The following is a 19,179-nucleotide window of genomic DNA, read 5'->3' as shown; positions in this document are numbered from 1 at the left end:
AAAACTTAGAAACCCAGAAAAACACAAAGGAAGAAACCCCAAATCTTGATAATCCCCCCTTAAACCATCACTGTGGACAATTGATTCCTGTCTCTCCAGTCCCCTGTGTGTCTGTGCCTGTAAATTTGCCCTGGGAACCTCCTAGAAAACTGCCATTCTGAACATAGTCATGAAACCTGCCTCTTTCACCAGACAATGTATCACAACTGTTTTTTTCCCCACTCTGATAAATATTTCTTCAAAATGATTTTTAATGCTTGCATAATATATCACAACAAAGAGATACATGATTTATTTAACCAATTTCTTCTTGTTGGACTGTTTTTTTTTAAAAAAGCATTATCTTTATTTCTGCTTTAAACATCCTTGTACATTAATATTGAAGCACATCTCTAATAATTCTTTGGACTGTCTTTCTAGAGGTGGTGTTGGCTCCAGGAACAGGCAGATTTTTCAGGCTTGGTAACTGTTGCCAAAGTGCTCTTGGGGAAGAGTTTGTTTTTTTACAGTCCCTGCTCCAACATTAGCAGTGGACTAATCTCATGATGCCTCATTTTTCCCCAGCCTTGCCAACACTGGATATCATATTCCTTTTCCATTTTTGCCAATCTGATAGACAAAATGTATCCTACTCTAATTTATATAATTTAAATAGTGAAGTTGAACCCCGTTGCATATTTAGTGTTTGAATAGCTGTATATACATATATAGGGGTTTCCAAAGTGGTTCAGTGGTAAAGAATCTGCCTGCCAATGCAGGAGATGTGGGTTCCATCCTTGGGTCGGGAAGATCCCCTTGAGAAGGAAACAGCAACCCACTCCAGTATTCTTGCCTGAAAAATTTTGTGGACAGAGGAGCCTGGTGGGCTACAGTCTGTGGAGTCACAAAGAGTCCAATGCGACTGAGCCACTGAACACACACACACACGTACATATAAGTGGCATATAGAATATATCATATATTAAATACATATATACATAGATAATTGCTGTTTGTTTAGTTGCTAAGTCTCGTTGAACTCTTTGTGACCCCGTGGACTCTAGTCTGCCAGGCTCCTCTGTCCGTGGGATTTCCCAGGCAAGAATGTTGGAGTAGTTTGCCATTTCCTCCTCCAAGGGAGTATTCCAGACCCAGAGATTGAACCTGCATCTCCTGTACTGGCAGGAGGATTCTTGACCACTCCCCATCTCTGTATCCACTTGTACACTGAGAAAATGATATTGACAGAAACTGATTTTCCTGATGGATGGATGTGCTATGGACATTGATTCTGGACAACAAACAGTCCATTGCAAACCCATCGAGGTGCATCTCATGATTATATCTATGACTCCTAGAAACTTGTTAGTTCTTCCTTAAAGGAAAAAAAGAAAAGAATATAGAGACAAAATTTAAGAGAACATTTGTAAAGCAATTTACTTAAATTATAAGAGACTAAAAGCCAGGCTTAGTGGATAATTGAAGAATTGCATTAAAAAGGAATCAATATCTTTCTGGAATCGGCTCGGTCCTCATCTTATGAGATGTTTTGCAAAGGGAGGGTCATTCTGTCACTATCTTCTTGTAAATTTCTCATGGCATTATCCCCAAGGACAGCACTTTTTTCCCTCTCTTTGATCCTCCATGTTTTTCCTTTTTGCCCAGCCTTGGCTCACTCAGACATTTAGGAGCAAAGACGCTGGAGAGCAGGGGCTTTGAAATGTCAGGTGCCCGTTCCAGCCTTTGGGATCCTGGCATTCTCAGCACTGGAGCAAAGATTTGCATCTGTATCTTCACACTGGAGCCTTTGGAGAAGGTCAAACAAGAAAAGAGAAGGAGGGGGATGCACAGTTGATTTTGGAAAATCTACTTAGGTTCCAAGGAAAATCTAAACATCATTAAGAAAACTGCAAAGGGGGAAAGAAGATGGCAACTGGTGATCAGTTCTCTACCACCTCCCCTGGCCTGTATCTCTACGCAGTCACATTTTCCCAATGGGTTAATTACCTTCCTCCTTTCATGTTTGCTTCCTACGTGTGTTGTCATGGTGCTTCCTGACCTTTATGTGGAGCTGCGTTTCTGGGAGGTAGTTCGGTTGGGCTCACACAGCTGCTCTGCAGTTCAGTTGATCTTCCCTGGGTGCAGCAGCTCAAGGCGGTGAAGTGGCCTCAAAGAGCCAGAACGGATGGGCCATGTCAGGGCTCATCTTGGTCTCGATCTAGCCCCCAGTGGGCATGCAGATGTTAGGTACATGACAATGAAGCTGCCCTTCTTGGAGACAGAGTGAATTCTTACCACACTGCCACCCGATTGATGTCGACATTCCGTAAGAATTTAGACTGACGATGTTTGGACTTCTGCTTGTAAATGACGTGCATTCTTAGACCAAAGTCAGCAGCAGCAAAGGATTTCTGAGAAGTGGAGGGAGATAGAGAGGTAGGATGAGAAAGCGCAGTTACTGCCCAAGCGTCTGTGAAAAGTATCTCTGCTTCCAACTGCATGTGGAGGAGATCTAATCGTCGAGATGGCCTTTAGCATTCATTAATCCGCTCGGCACTTGTTTTATTGAGCACCTCCTATGTGACTGGTGTGACTGAACATCCTCTTTATTTATTTTAAACTTTTTATTTTGTGTTGGGGTATAGCCAGTTAACAACGTTGTGATGGTTTCAAGTGAACAGCGAAGGGACTCAGCCATACATATGCATGTATCCATTCTCCTCCAAACTCCCTGTTTATTTATTTTTAAAAATCGAGAGAATCCATTATCTTCATGAAGGAATAATAGAAGATGAATTTCCAGGATTGAGATTGGGGATGCAAGAAGTAGAAGTGAACAAAGAAATGGTTAACACTTTCTTTTAACTCTTTGTATCCCATTTGTGTGCACGTGTGCACTCAGTCATATCTGACTCTTTGAGACTCCATGGACTGTCGTCTGCCAGGCTCCTCTGTCCCGGGGATTTTCCAGGCAAGGATACTGGAGTGGGGTCCATTCCTTTCTCCAGGGGACCTTCCTGACCCAGGGATCGAAACTGTATCTCCTACATTGGCAGGAGGATTCTTTACTGCTGAGCCACGTGGGAAGCCATGTATCCCATTTACTTATTTGTTAATATATTTGTAATTAATATTACGTCCTATTTCAAAAATAACTGAATGAATTAACTAAAAAGCATATCATGAAAGAGGCAGAGAGATCAGAAACAATATTGGAAAGTGTACTGTGTGTGTGTATGTTAACACACATAGGCATGTGCAAGGTGTTGCCCTTATAGGATTGATATTACATATTCAAATGGAATTCTGAACTTCCTAGTAACCAAAGCAAAAAGAGAAATTAATACATTCTTTCAGATTCTATAGAAAACTCACTGGTACCTCAGCAGAGGTAAAAATTCCTCATTGGCACTCAATTTCAAGAAGTCAGTTTCAGGACGAAAGAAATTTTAGTTGCATTTTTCAGTGTCTCTCATTTTCTGTGGGATCACCCACAGTCTCCTATCTATACATATTTACTGATACATCTTGTCACTGATACATTTGGTCACATCTATGACCTAACCAGAATCTGCTGTCTTCTCTGTTGTGAAAGATGTTGATAAAATAATCACTTATATGTAAGTTGAGTATGTTGAGGTAGGGCTTCCCCTGTGGCTCAGCAGAAAGAATCTGCCTGCAGTACAGGAGATGCAGGAGACTCGGGTTCAATCCCTGGGTCAGGAAGATCCCCTGGAGGAGGGCTTGGCAACCCACTCCAGTATTCTTGCCTGGAGAATCCCATGGACAGAAGAGTCTGGTGGGCTATAGTCCATAAGGTTGTAAAAAGTCAGACATGACTGAAGCGAGGGAGCATGCATGCACGTTGAGATATGAACATTCAGGGACAGGGAGCAGCACATGTAAGCAGCTTGGAGCTCTTGATACTATAAAAAGGCCAGGTGGCAGGGCAGGAGAGGAGGCCGGCTGGGCAGGAGAGGAGGCCGGCTGGGCAGCAGGGTTGACTGTGCAGGCTGGAGAGGCACTGTGATGGTTTGGGGCAGGGCAGGGACAGGGCCCACTTCATTTTAAAAGGATGTCCAGATTGCCCTGCAGAGACTAATTTTGGAGGCTGGGAGAGGAGGCTGGAAAGCTGTTGCAGTTAGTGGTCCCTGTAAGAGGTGATAATTAACACAGATAAAACGTGGTGCAGAGGAAGGAGTTCTGAAGACAGAGTGTTAATTAGGGCTTTACTTTCTCGTGACATTAAAATATGCCACAGAGAGAGAGTCCACAAGCCAGTTTCCACCCTCCCTCCAAGTGGGGCTGAATGGGGAGGGTCTTTCCAGTGTCTGTGGCTGCACCTGGGACCAGCTCAGGGTTCAAGAGGCCAAGGTGTCTCATTTACTTGCAGCCTGTAAGTCCAAGCCCCCTTTTCAGGCCCTTTCCTTGTCCATCTTCTGTGGCTTTGACATATGATTGGCCTTGTGTTATCTGAACTTACTTTAAAAATATATATATATTTATCTGGCTGTGCTAGGTCTTAATTGCAGCAAGCAGAATCTTTTAGTTGTGGAATATGGGATCTACTTCCCTGACCAGGGATTGAACCTGGGTCCCCTGCACTGGGAGCCTGTAGTCTTAACCACTGGACCACCAGGGAAGTCCCTGTCTGAACCCTCTTGAACTACTGGTAAAAGATACATGAGTTTGAAGAATCCAAGATTCAAGTTCAAGCCTTGCCGTTCTTCCTCTTTCTGACCTTGCATAAGACACTTGACCACCCAGTCTTTCTTCCTAGGTGCAGTGGGAAGAAAACGCACAGTCATCACTGTAATTTTGCTGTGATCAATGTTAACCATCGTTTATGGACGCTTGCTATGTACCATGCCCAGTGCAAGAAGCCTTGTGTCTGTTATCTTGTCTGTCCTCCTTTTGTCCACTCAACGCTGTGATGGTAGGCATGAATAACCCCACTTAACAAGTGAGAGGGCTTCCCTGGTGGCTCAGCAGTGAAAGAATTTGCCTGCAATGCCAGAGATGCGTGCAGGAGATGTGTGTTCGCAATGGCACCCCACTCCAGTACTCCTGCCTGGAAAATCCCATGGATGGAGGAGCCTGGAAGGCTGCAGTCCATGGGGTCGCTGAGGGTCGGACATGACTGAGCGACTTCACTTTCACGCATTGAAGAAGGAAATGGCAACTCACTCCAGTGTTCTTGCCTGGAGAATCCCAGGGACGGGGGAGCCTGGTGGGCTGCTGTCTATGGGGTCGCACAGAGTCAGACATGACTGAAGCGACTTAGCAGTAGCAGTAGCAGCAGCAGTAGCAGCAGTGTTCGAACCCTGGGTCAGGAAGGCGCCCTGGAGAAGGAAATGGCAACCCACTCCAGTGTTCTTGCCTGGAGAATCCCAGGGACAGGGGAGCCCAGCTACAGAACGTGAGGTCACAAAAGAGTTGGACACGACTTAGTGACTAAGCAGCCACAGCAAAACAGGTGAGAACGGTGCAGGCTGTAGGGCTTAAGGAAATTGCCTGGAGTCCCGTAGCCGGGACAACATGGTCCTCTGTCTGGGAATAGTTCTCTAGTGAGTACATCTATTACTTTAAAACTCTTGAGGGGGTCTTCCCCCAAGCCACCTTTTAATTTTGGTGTTTTGCAATACAATACTTCATCTCTAGAAGAAATTGGAAGATAGAGCAAAGATTTGCATACACTAGGAGATTTCTGGATCCTGTGGAAGAAGGCATGTAGGAGGCTGGATCCCTGCACCAGAGTGAACTCTGCTTCGGGAAAAAAATCACTGGAAAGCCCTCACTCAGTCCCATCCGCAGTGCCCATAGATGGCCGGGGGATGGGGGTGGGTGGTGGGGGTGGCGGCGAATTCATGCCTCTTACAGACTCAGGTGTCATAGTGCTGCCCCCTGCAGGTAGTTAGAGGAACTACACAGAGAGGGACAGGTTTGCGTATGAAAAAACACAGTCTCTGCGATTCCACTTTTCTTTGGTGTAGAAAATTGGATGCAAGTATAAATATGTTATCGCAGCATTGTTCGTGCTGGCAAAACTGAGAAGCAACATACATTTCCAGCAGTAGGGGAGCTGGAATTCAGTAGTGGTGCATCTCAGCCAGGGAATCCCGTGTATTATGGGAAGAGATGATCTTTTTAAGGAAAGATCCCCAAAATACGTTTTTTTAGCTGAAAAAAAAGATGTCAATGAGATGTTAAGCATGAGCCAACCTATGCAGACCTCAGACGACAATGGTTTTGTATGTGGACATCCATGTGTCTGTAAAATATACAGAACACACCGAGAAGGACAGACACCAGAATGTAGCTGCGGTTGCCATGGATATGCGGGTTGCGACTTCTACTCTGGGTTCTCCATAGCAATAACAACACCTAACCCTTCTGTACCTCTTACCTATCTTCCAGACACTAAACACTTTATGCATGTTAACGAATTTAATCCTCACCACTGCCCTGAGAGATAATACTACTATTATCCCATCTCATGCCTGGGAAACTGGGACACAGGCTGGCTAACTAACTTGCCTGGGGTTGCCGTTGGTGAATAGCAGAGCCAGGAACGGAATCCTTGAAGTCTTGCTTCAGAGCTGTGGCTCGAAACCACTACCCCTTCTGCGTCTCTGAATTCCATGTGTGTCTGAGACACGTATGCTCACATGAGTGTGAACAAGCATGCGATGGTGATCCAGGGCACCTGGGCCCCAGGCCAGTGCACTGCTCTTTCTGTGGCCTCTTTTAACAAATTCCTGGGGCTGCCTAGCATCTTGAAAGCCCAATGGATATCTTGAATGAATGAGCAAATGAATGAAATGAATGAATGGGTAGTGAGTGGAGGAGAAGGAGCAGGGAGAGGGGATAGAGAAAACAGAATAATCAGTGTGCCTCAAGGAGCTTCTCTTGCAGTCTTAGAGACAGAATGTATGAAGGTGATACAGAAGCTATACTATAGATGGCAACAAAAACATACAAGTGTGCCGGCTGCTCTCAGAAAAGGGAACTCAGTCACTGTCTAAGAAGGCTTCCTGGAGGTGGTGAGAAAGGGCCTGAGTGTCAAAGTCAGGGCTGATATGAGGAAGTATCGATCAAAAGAGAGGACGTTTCTGAAGAGCAGGAAAGTTGGGAGGGAGAAGCTAGAGTTGCTCAGGTGTTTGTGTCCACACAGATGAGAGTTTTAGAGGTTTCTAGGGCTTCTGTTTAGAGAAGGAGCTGGCAGGCCCAGGAAAGGAATTCACATGCCTTTAGTACCAACTCTGTGGCACGTACCAGATTGTTGTTCCTCAGTCGCTCAGTACTGTCCCACGCTTTGCAACCCAGTGGACTATAGCCTGCCAGGTCCTCTGTCCAGGGGATTTCTCAGGCAAAAATAATGGAGTGGGTTACCATTTCCTCCTCCAGGGGATCTTCCCAACCCAGGGATTGAACCCTTGTCTTCTGAATTGCCAGGTGGATTCTTTACTGCCGTGCCGCTATATGTACTGTATAGGTAGTTTATACTATCTTGATAATCCTTAAAACAGTGGCATTTTGAATGCAGGCACAGGTACAGAGAGGTTAAGTCATTTGCTCTGTGTCACACAGTCAGTCAACAGCAGAGCCAGGATGGGAGCCCAGAGACTCTGAACCCAAAACGCAGCTAGGCAAGGTGGAATCAGGAAGAGCAGGCCAGCACGATCCTTCCTTCTCTTCCCCATCAGTAAACTGGGTCTTAGACCAGCCCTCCCTCCTGAGTTTCTGTTCTGAGTGATCTGTTCCCCAGAAGAGAAGACCTTGCCCTGAAATAAGCTGGATGACTCACCATTATGTGTCCTCACTCAAGACTTTTCCGGAAGGCTTTCATACCTGCCTCTCCAGACGGTAGTCTAATGGTCTTGTGACCTTGTGCTTGCACTTTGGTGCATGGTTTTAAACACGGGAACATGTGTGCACCTGCTGTGTTAACACAACCCCTCCCCACCCCCCAGTCCCTTCATACTGTAGCTACCTTCAGTCTATTTCTCAGTCTTCTGCTGAGCAGAGAATTCTGTCGCCTGGTCTGTGATTTTGGGGTGTTAGAGTCAGCTTTGAAGAGCTGAGTGAGGCAGATTTGCCTCCTGAGAGCATTAATCCAACTAGCCAGTTATTAAATTTGAAGACATCCACATATAATTTACATCCCCTCTATCATAGCACGCTGCCTGCGTCATCATCTGGTGATGGGTAATATCTCAGCTGTGCCATCTGCCTGGGCAGATCGAGATTCCTCTGTGATGTGACCTGGTGGCATGCTGGCAAACCCCCTGGTGGAGTTTCACCAGTAATCATGTGATAGCAAGCAGGGGAGCAGGAGGCTGTGATGACGGCTCTTGCTTGCAGGGGACTCTCCCCAGATCTCATGGGATGTGTTTAGCCTTAGCTCATTGAATTCTTAGGTACGAGGCACTGTGCTAATGGGCTTCTTCTACCTAGAGAGTGGGGAAAGGAGATCTTCGTTTTCCAGGAGGGAAGCAGATGAACAGAGAGGGTTGGTCACTTGCGTGAAGTGGCACAGCTTATAAGCATTTGATTCAGGAAACTGGCTGATTCTGCAGGCTGCTGCAGCAGGAAGGGTGTGGTCGCCAGTCGCCAGCAGGTACTGGCACACTGCTTTTAGGCAGCTTTTGGATGTTGTCTACCGCACATAGGCAGCTGCCCATGAAGAACAAAAACACATGGTTGCAGTCCCATTGGAGGCTGTCTCCCCAGCCGTCCGGTCCCTTTGAAGGTCCCTCTGCTGCTGTGATAGTGCTGAGTTGGGGTGCATATCCTGCCACACCTGAGATGCTTCATCTGCCCTTCTGGTGTTTTCTAAACCCTTTTGGTCCCTCCCAACTGACATGGAACCTCAGAGCCCCGAGGTTCAAGATCTGGTTCAAGGACCTGGTAGCAACCTCATTTCTCCTAAATATAGCAATGAAACAGAGGACATTCAAATTTAACTTGGGGCAGGGCCTTAGCAATCAGGGATTCCCTTCTGCTCACTGCTGCTGCTAAGTCACTTCGGTTGTGCCTGACTCTTTGCGATCGCATGGACTGTAGCCCGCCCGGCCCTCTGTCCATGGGATTCTCCAGGTAAGAATACTGGAGTGGGTTGCCATGCCCTCCTCCAGGGGATCTCCTTACCCAGTGATGGAACCCGCGTCTCTTATGTCTCTTGCATTGGCAGGTGGGTTCTTTACCACTAGCACCACCTAGGAACCCGCTCATTGCCAGCTGGCAAAACCGAGGCCAGCAAGAGAAGGGCACAGCCCTTGACCACCCAGCAGAACACAATGGAGATATGCCTGAGTGTCTGTTTCACACCCAGAGTCCTTTCTAGTTTGCCTTGCTGTATAAGGCTGCTTGCTACTGAGGCTTGCCTGTGAGAGAAGCCACCAGTTCTGTGAAATGAGTGGCCTGGGCACCTAACCGGGAACGAGAACCACATTATCCTCCAGATGGCCTGAGCCTCAGGGGTCAAGGTGGCAATGGTGAGTGAGTGAGACAGGCAGGTGGAAGGGCTTTCAGGGCGAGAAAGTGCCAGCCAGCTCTCTTTAGGAATTAATCCTTCCATTCAGTCAGTTCATTTGCTCAGTTGTGTCCCACCTCTTTGTGACCCCATGGACTGCAGCATGCCAGGCTTCCCTGTCCTTCACCAGCTCCCGGAGTTTGCTCAGACTCATGTCCATCAAGTCAGTGATGCCATCCAACCATCTCATCCCCTGTTGTCCCCTTCGCCTCCTGCCAGGGACACCTTTTAAAAATAAGCAAATGGTTGTTTCTAAAAAAAAAGGGAGAGAGAGAGAGAGAGATAAGACAGCCAGGAAAAAGCAGAAACTGCACTCCTAGACCTTCCCCTCCTCCCCACCTTCCCTGCATGACACACACAGTCAAGTCAAGGCGCCACAGATGGAGCCCTCCTCACTGCATTCTAATGGCCCCGGCACCAGGACCGTGTTCCCAGAGCCTGTTTAGGTGTGGAAAGTGCTATCTCAGGAATCCTGTTCTTCTGCAGTTTTGCCAGAAAAATAAGGCAGCAGTCGATGATGATATTCAAGCTCTCCAAGACCCAGTGAAAGCCCACATTTACCCCCTGCCCCTAAAGAGCCAATATCAGAGGTTCTGGAATGGTCCAGGCTAGAGTGGCCTTCAGATTTTCTAGTCCCACAGGCTGGTGATGGGGAGACCGAGGTGCACAGAGGAAGCCGCTTGCCCAGGGCTGGTTTCCTGTGTCTGGGCTGTGCCTCTGTGTCCCCTCCCATCTTGGGTTGCCAGGGTCCCCTTCTGCAGTGTGCTGGGGGCCGGCGGTGCATGGGAGACTCGGTGACCTGCCAGGCCCTCTCCGGCGCCAGCTTTCCCTCTTGTTCTCATCAAAGGCATTAACCTCCTCTCCATTCTCAAGGTTGCTGCTCGCCTATTTATAGAACTGACCAAGAAAACGCCACTATTGCCAGTGATACAGAATACAAATTGTGCACTGGGCGTTGATTTTCATTCTCTCAGACACCTTCTTTTTTTTTTTTCCAACTCCTTGGATAATGCTTTTCTACACCTGGTTTGCCTTCTCAATGCGGAGTCACTACTAGAAGAGGGGAGTGGGCTCCACCACATGCTGACGCCCCCACTGTGTGCAGAAGCCCACCTGCTAGGTGTTCCATTTTACCCACAGGATTCTGAGAGGTGGGCATTGTCCGCGTGCCCCCCACCACCCCGCCCACCAACGTGGGCTGCTTTGAGAGCAGAAGTAGCCGGCCTCAGTGACCCTGGACTCACAAGTGTCAGAGGCGACTTAAATCCAGTTCTGCCCAAATCCACAAGGTCCCATTCTTTCCACTTGCCTTCCCCTGTCCCAAATTCCAGCTCAGGCTTCCAGATCCGATGAGGAAGGTGGCTGCACGGTGATGCCTGTGCATGTTATGGTTCCTGCGGAGGCCAAAAATCTGCTTTCTCACCCAGCCAGGGCAAGCAGGTTTTTCTGAGGACCTACTCTGGGCCTGGGCTTCACTACTGGCTCCGTGGATAAAGAATCCACCTGCAATGCGGGTGTTTGCAGGAGATGCGAGTTTGATCCCTGGATCAGGAAGATCCCTTGAGGAGGACATGGCAACCCACTGCAGTATTCTTGCCTGGAAAATCCCATGGACAGGGGAGCCTGGGGGCTACAGTTCACAGAATCACAAAGAGTCAGACACGGCTGAAGCGGCTTCACAGGCAGGCACACATTCTGGGCCCAGCAAAGCCTTGTCTCTCTTCAGGCTGCAGGTGCCCAGGTGCCCTGAAGATACGCTCACATTGCTCTCTCCAGGCCCGGCACACGGTAGGCTCTTGGCCAGGCCTTGTGGAATGAGTGAGGGCTCAGACTCACCATCTGTCCCAGGGAGGAAGCAGAGAAGATGCAAGCCCTTCGAAGCAGTGTCAGAGCTGCAGCAGCGCCTTCATGGAGGAGGCAGCCAGGGGCGGGGCAGAGGGATCAGGAAGACCCCTCAAAGGCCACAGCGGCTTCTGCGGATGCCGTGCGCTAAATTCCAGCAAAAGCTTGCTTGGTCTCAGACTTCCTCCATCCTGCGTCTTAAACTTCACAGAGATTTTATTTTCCCAATTGTTCTGTCAGGGGAGTCCCGGGGAATGGGAAAAGAACACTGTAAATCTTTCTTTGCTCATCTTCTCAGAAATCTTTTTTACAAGCAGGATTTTGGAGAGCTGCCATCTGCTCGTTATCCCTCTGCCCGGGGACTGGCATTTAACTGTGGGATCGAGGGGCCCTCCCAGCCCGACCTTCCTCCTCTGGAAGAGGTTCAGGTGTCAAAGTGTCCAGGCCTGTGGTCCAGTGTCCTTGTCCGGAAACTCTACCCAAGCAGGGCTCTCCACTGCCTCTGAAAGCCCCGCCCTTGACCCCTTTAGTCCGTGCAGAGAACTGGGGGTCAGTACTACACAGCGCTCTGCAGGTTCAGAGAGTTAAGTGCCGCCCCCCCTTTTATGCATATTGCTATTTTCCGATATTGAAAGCACTACGCCTTCCTTCTGGAACATTTTGAAGATATAGAAAAACAGGAAGAACAAAACAACCACCCATAATCCTGCCCCCCAGAGAGAAGGCCTGCTGGCATCTTGGCACATTATTACCCCTCGGTTTCAATTTCTTTCCCCTGTGTAATTTTTCTCTTAACATAACTGAGATCACACTGTGAGACAGGATTTATAGCCTCTGACCCCACTTAACATTAAAATCTATCACATTAAAATGCTTTGTAATGATTGTAAAATCTATCACATTAAAATTCTTTGTAATGATTGTAAATGTGATTTTAATGGCAGTATGAACTTACCCATGTGTAGGTACTATCATGGATACAAAATCCCCGGTTCTGGGGTGTGTTTGCTTGTTAATCCCAGTGCTGAATGACCACCTCCCAGAATAAAGGGCTTCATGTCAGTACAGGTGCATCATGGGAAAGCAGTATGGCTGCTCCCAGGGGGCAGAGTTTGGGTTCACCTCTCCCTGTGGTCCTTCCATCCCCGGCCCAGAAAGTGTCAAGTCACAGTGGTATCTACACTCAACATTAGTTGCTGTGGGAAAGGAATCCCTTACTAGCTGTGTGGGCAGGTCATTTCTCCTCCTTTACATCTCACATGCTAGTAAAGTAATGCTCAAAATTCTCCAAGCCAGGCTTCAGCAATACGTGAACCGTGAACTCCCTGATGTTCAAGCTGGTTTTAGAAAAGGCAGAGGAACCAGAGATCAAATTCCCAACATCCGCTGGGTCATGGAAAACGCAAGAGACTTCCAGAAAAACATCTATTTCTGCTTTATTGACTATGCCAAAGCCTTTGACTGTGTGGATCACAATAAACTGTGGAAAATTCTGAAAGAGATGGGAATACCAGACCACTTAACCTGCTTCTTGAGAAATCTGTATGCAGGTCAGGAAGCAACAGTTAGAACTGGACATGGAACAACAGACTGGTTCCAAATAGGAAAAGGAGTACATCAAGGCTGTATATTGTCACCCTGCTTATTTAACTTACATGCAGAGTACATCATGAGAAACGCTGGACTGGAAGAAACACAAGCTGGAATCAAGATTGCCGGGAGAAATATCAATAATCTCAGATATGCTGATGACACCACCCTTATGGCAGAAAGTGAAGAGGAACTAAAAAGCCTCTTGATGAAAGTGAAAGTGGAGAGTGAAAAAGTTGGCCTAAAGCTCAACATTCAGAAAACGAAGATCTTGGCATCTGGTCCCATTACTTCATGGGAAATAGACGGGGAAACAGTAGAAACAGTGTCAGACTTTATTTTTTTGGGCTCCAAAATCACTGCAGATGGTGACTGCAGCCATGAAATTAAAAGATGCTTACTCCTTGGAAGAAAAGTTATGACCAACCTAGATAGTATATTCAAAAGCAGAGACATTACTTTGCCGACTAAGGTCCATCTAGTCAAGGCTATGGTTTTTCCTGTGGTCATGTATGGATGTGAGAGTTGGACTGTGAAGAAGGCTGAGGGCCGAAGAATTGATGCTTTTGAACTGTGGTGTTGGAGAAGACTCTTGAGAGTCCCTTGGACTGCAAGAAGATCCAACCCGTCCATTCTAAAGGAGATCAACCCTGGGATTTCTTTGGAAGGAATGATGCTAAAGCTGAAGCTCCAGTGCTTTGGCCACTTCATGCGAAGAGCTGACTCATTGGAAAAGACTCTGATGCTGGGAGGGATTGGGAGCAGGAGGAGAAGGGGACGACCGAGGACTAGATGGCTGGATGGCATCACGGACTCGATGGATGTGAGTCTGAGTGAACTCCGGGAGCTGGTGATGGACAGGGAAGCCTGGCGTGCTGCGATTCATGGGGTTGCAAAGAGTTGGACACGACTGAGCAACTGAACTTACTTCAACTGAATCATGGAACCCCTTCTCACCAAGATTGGATTCCATAAGGATTTCAGGAGATAAAGCGTATCAGGTACACAGCAGAATGTCTCATACATACAGGCCTTTTATCATTATTAAGCCACCATTATTGCTGTTGGTCAATCACTAAGTCATGTGTGACTCTTTGCAACTCCATGGACTGCAGCATGCCAGGCTTCCCTATCCTTCACTGTCTCCCGGAGCTTGCTCAAACTCATGTCCATTGTGTCGATGATGCCATCCAACCATCTCATCCTCTATTTCCCCTTCTCCTCTTGCCCTCAATCTTTCCCAGAATCAGGGTCTTTTCCAGTGAGTCAACTCTTCACATCAGGTGGCCAAAGTATTGGAGCTTCAGCTTCAGCATCAGTCGTAATGAACATTCAGGGTTGATTTCTTTTAGGGTTGACTGATTTGATCTCCTTGCTGTCCAAGGGACTCTCAAGAGTCTTCTTCAACACCACAGTTTGAAAGCATCAATTCTTCAGTGCTCAGCCTTCTTTATGGTTCAACTCTTACATCCATACATGACTACTGGAAAAACCATAATTCTGACCATATGCACCTTTGTTAGCAAAGTGATGTCTCTGCTTTTGAACACTCTGTCTAGGTTTGTCATAGCTTTTCTTCCAAGGAGCAAGTGTCTTTTAATTTTATGGCTGCAGTTACCATCTGCAGTGATTTTGGAGCCCAAGAAAATAAAATCTGCCACTGTTTCCATTTTTTTCCCCTTCTCTTTGCCATAAAGTGATGGTCATTATTATCAGTACTTTTATCTCTTAACCCTCTATTGGGGTCATCGAGGTCTTCCCCAGTTTCCGTAAGGGCTCGAGGGTTCAGCATATGGCTGTGCTAGTGGCTAAGATTTGTTACAGCAAAAGGATACACAGCTCAGCGAGCGTGGAGAACGGCACCCAGGGCTGAGCGGCAGGAAGCCAGGCACACGCTCCCGCGCCCTCTCCCTGTTCAGTCACGCAGGGTGGGCTTGATTCCGCCGGCACTGAGTCGCAACAACACGTGTGAAATGTCTTCCAGGGACGCTCTTTAGAGACTCACAGCAGGGGATTTTGATGTGGGAGCTGGTCATGTAGGCACCTCTGCCTGTACCCACATTCCAGACCACTACGTTGTTTGCACAAATAGTCCCGGCATGGTGAGCCTCCCATACCAAGTAAGGAATGGTGGGAACATTCAGATTCCATGTGCCCAGAGGTCAGCCCAGCAGGCCTTCGGAAGGACGCAGTTGTAGGCCTGCTCCATTAACTCTTCAGCAAAGATTTGCTGAGAGGTCCTATTTCTTGTGTTTGGACCACTTCAAGGTGAGAGGTGGGGTGGGGAGGGACAGATGTCCTCATTTCCATGGGACAAAACTGAGGGCTGGGAAAGGGAAGAGCTGTAGGGGCTGGCTGCCTCCTCCGTGTGCAGGGTCCTAAGAGGAAGCAAGTTCTGAACAATCTCTCACAATCCCCTTTCCTGCTAACAGGTATCTCTCTCTCTCTCTCTAGGCTCTCAAGGGCTCCAAGAAGCTGGTGCTGTCGGTGTACTCAGCGGGGCGCATCCCCGGTGGCTATGTCACCAACCACATCTACACCTGGGTGGACCCCCAGGGCCGCAGCATCTCCCCACCTTCAGGCCTGCCCCAGCCCCACGGCAGCGCCCTGCGGCAGCATGAGGGTGACCGGAGGAGCACCCTGCGCCTCCTGCAAGGCGGGGATGAGAAAAAGGTGAGCCTCCTGGCCTTGGCCTTGCAGGGCCTCCTGGAGATGGAGGGCTGGTGGGAGTCGGGGTGGGGGAGCTGGCCACTGAGTTGCCATTCTCCTTGCCAAACCCAGAACAGGGAAACTTCTTAGAGCCTGGAAGAAAGGCCTTGGTTTTGTAGGGGCTCTGGTCTTCATCTCCCTCAATTCCCTTGTTGTTATTGTTCAGTTGCTCAGTTGTGTCCAACTCTTTGTGACTCCATGGACTGCAGCACACCAGGTTTCCCCTGTCCTTCACCATCTCACGGAGTTTGCTCAAATTCATGTCCATTGAGTCAGTGATGCAATCCCACCATCTCATCGTCTGTTGTCCCCTTCTCCTCCTGCCTTCAGTCTTTCCCAGCATCAGGGTCTTTTCTAATGAGTCAGCTCTTCACATCAAGTGGCCAAAGTATTGGAGTTTCAGCTTCAGCATCAGTCCTTCCAATGTATATTCAGGGTTGATTTCCTTTAGGGTTGACTGGTTTGATCTCCTTGCAGTCCAAGGGACTCTCAAGAGTCCTGCACCACAGTTGGAAAGCATCAGTTCTCCATGGCAGAGTAGAGGGAACCCTCTAGGCTTGGGGGGCCGCTCCGTTCTCCCTCTGCCCTCTTCTGTGATATTGCCCCCTATGGTTGAAGCCTAGTCTTCATGTAGCCCCGAGAGTGGACAGAAGAGGACTCTGGAAGTGGAAGAGAGGACGCTCAGATGGTCTACACTAGCGATGGTTTAACTCCTCAGTGCCCCAGATCCAGGTGCATGCCCACATGCAGCTGCCAGGACTCCAAGCCTCACGGGGCACCTTTTGCAGTGTGGGTCTCGGGTTGCAAGGAATGGAAACTGGTCCTGGTCACCTTCCACAAAGTCAGAATTGGCTGGCAGTGTGTGGGCAGGCCCAGAACTGAAGCTGAGGCTCAGGATGCAGCCCCCAGGAAGAAAGGGGTCCCCGTGTTTTCCGTTCTCTGCATCCTTTTGCTGAACATTCGTGTATCGGGGAGGGAGCACCTGATTGGCTGGCAGGAAGGTGCCTTTGATTGACAGAAACACCAGTACTGTGGCTGGTGGGGGATGGGTTGTAGCCCAAAGCACCCTGGGATGCTGTAACCCAAAGAAGAGGGCAGGGGCCTCAATGCCTTCTACAGAACCTTCCTTCCCTAAGACCACGATTGTTTCTTTAATAAAATTGAGAAAGGACTGAGAGATGGTCCCCTGTGATTTTTAAGGTTAATTCGGGGTGCTGTTTGCATTGCACCCTTTCGTTGCCCCTGGGACCAAGGAAGTCCTTCCTGTAAGCAGCTCTCTGATGTTTGAAGACCTTGGCACAGCTTGGGGCTCTGAGCCAAGCGCCTTCCCTCTGGAGACTCTTTCTTAGCTCTCCTTTCCTGTCGATAAGACCATAACATTTATTTAATGTGTTTTGTGTTCTTTGCTCAAATATCAGTATGCTGGGTCCAGCAGAGGTGGCGGGGGTTTCCGCCGGCAGAGAGGCAGCGGGGTAGCCAGTTAGTGTGCACCACCAGCGCCTGCCTGGGCTTCTTCAAGGGGGCCAGGGCTGGTTGGCCGCAGAAAGGAGCTCGTGCCCGCCTCCCCGCCAGGCGCTGTTGTTCTCTGTTGTCCGTCTCAAGAAAGCCGCACAGGCTGTGGCACTGAGTCATTTTCAAGGCCAGCCTTCCAGGGCTGGGCAGAGAACTTGTTGTATCTTTTTCTCAAGCCTTCCCTCTGGAGCGCATGATCTTAGGGTAGTCATTATGATCAGGGGAGAGCTCGCCACGTGCTGGCTTGTGCTTACAGCATCTTCCTGAATCCTTGTGGTTGCTCTATGGGGTAGGTGTCGTTAGCAACATTTTGGAGATGCAGAATCCAAGACTCAGGGGCTGCGGCAACTAGGATCCGTTGAGTGAGTCAGCCCGTGCTTAGTGAGCACCTGTGGTATACCTGGTGCTGTCACGGGAGGTCGGAATGGAGAAATGGACAGGAGACAAGAAGCCCTGCCCTGGGGAAGCTACGGGTGAGTTTGGAGGTCATAGGAGGAATGAGACGATAGTCCAGAAATGGGCATATGTGAACAAGATAATTAAGATGGTGAGGCTTGATGGAAGGAAGTAAAATCAGGAAGCGTGATGGAGAGTGACGGGGAGCGAGCCTCTGTTTCAGATGACGTGGGCTGGGAGGGTCGCTCTGAGGAGGTGACTTCTGAGCTGAGACCGAGAGGAAGATGGAGCTGCTGTGTATCATTCTGAGCACTGAAAATGCCAGGCGGCTAGGACAGCATGTGCAAAGGCCCTGAGGTGGGAGTAAATGTGGCATCTTCAAGGCTTAGAGAAAAGGACCCTGGCACTGGAATTGAATGGGTGGGAAGGTTGGGAGGATGTGAGGTGCCCTGTGGGTGTCTTGGAGTAACTTATATAGGAATGTAGAAGGCAGAAGGGCTTCCCAGGTGGCGCTAGAGGCCAGTGCAGGAGATGCAAGCGTCGTGGGTTTGATCCCTGTGTCAGGAAGATCCCCTGAAGGAAGAAATGGCAACCTACTCCAGTATTCTTATTGGGAGAAGAGGAGCCTGGCAGACTATAGTCCATAGGGTTGCAAAGAGTCGAACACAACTGAAGTGACTGAGCGTGCATGAACGTGTGTGTGCAGAAGGCAGAAGCTGAGACAGTCAGGCTCCAGCAGGAACACAGACAGTTCAGGAGGCAGGAAATGCCCTGACCCACACCGGAGAAGCTTCTCCATTGTCCCGTTCCTCTTCCTGCTGGTACAGTGTGGAGCCCCTGTCTTCCCACTGAGGACGGGCATAGGGGAAATGTCTCCGGAGCCCTCACTTTTGGCTCCTTGGCCCGATTCTCTTCTCTCCAGCGGCCTGGTCTCATCCAGTATTCCAGATAGCCACCCCAGACTCTGGACTTCCCATGCCGAACTTCAAAAAGCCTAACCTCAACCCAAGTGGGGACACACCTCCTAGGCAAATAAGTTGAAAGCCACTCAACTGCCCACCGAAGCTAGTTCTGATTTTTCAGCCCTTGCTAGTAAGGCTCTTCTCTACACTGGAGTGTGAGAACCAGCCCAGAGGCTGCAGGAAGGAACAGAAGGGAAGAGCAAAGGTAACTCCCGCGAGAATCAAGCCTGTCTGCTGTCAAGTCACGGTCACATGCTCAGAGGTGAATAGGGGGCAGAGCTGTTCATCATTCCAGCTTCCCATTCTGTGCTGACCCCTCGTCTCTATAGTACAGATGTAGTCTCTGTATGAAAACACCTAGGACAGATCTGTTGTGGGGGTTAGACGGGATCATGTCTGCATGACAGGAAGAGTAAGACACTGGATCCAGACTGCCTAGCTTCAAATCCTGACCCCACCACTTGCCAGCTGTGTGACCTTGGAGAAGTTACATAACCTCTCTGAGCCTTAACCTCCTCTTCTATAAAATGGAGACAATGGTAGGGCCTCCTCTCCCCACCACTGGTTCTGTGCTTTGGTGCACTCACTGTGCCTGAATCAACGCCTGGCATAGTGTATATGCTTCATTTCAGTTCAGTTCAGTCGTTCAGTTGT

At 48.8% G+C, this 19,179-nt stretch overlaps 1 protein-coding gene across 2 annotated transcripts in view; it reads left to right on the top strand.

The window, feature by feature from the left end:
* The window catches only part of WHRN (whirlin), an 89,278-nt gene that overhangs the window by 12,371 nt on the left and 57,728 nt on the right, over positions 1 to 19,179 (top strand). For both annotated transcript variants that reach the window (XM_068974362.1, XM_068974363.1), the window contains exon 2: positions 15,401 to 15,619. In XM_068974362.1, coding sequence (XP_068830463.1) covers positions 15,401 to 15,619 — 219 coding nt within the window. The remainder of the gene's footprint in view (positions 1 to 15,400; positions 15,620 to 19,179) is intronic.

The sequence above is a fragment of the Capricornis sumatraensis genome, chromosome 6 (genome assembly GCF_032405125.1).
Source record: "Capricornis sumatraensis isolate serow.1 chromosome 6, serow.2, whole genome shotgun sequence".
In the NCBI taxonomy this organism is placed as follows: Eukaryota; Metazoa; Chordata; class Mammalia; order Artiodactyla; family Bovidae; genus Capricornis; species Capricornis sumatraensis.
Note: the sequence above shows the minus strand (reverse complement) of the source record. Positions and strands in the feature narration are given on the sequence as shown.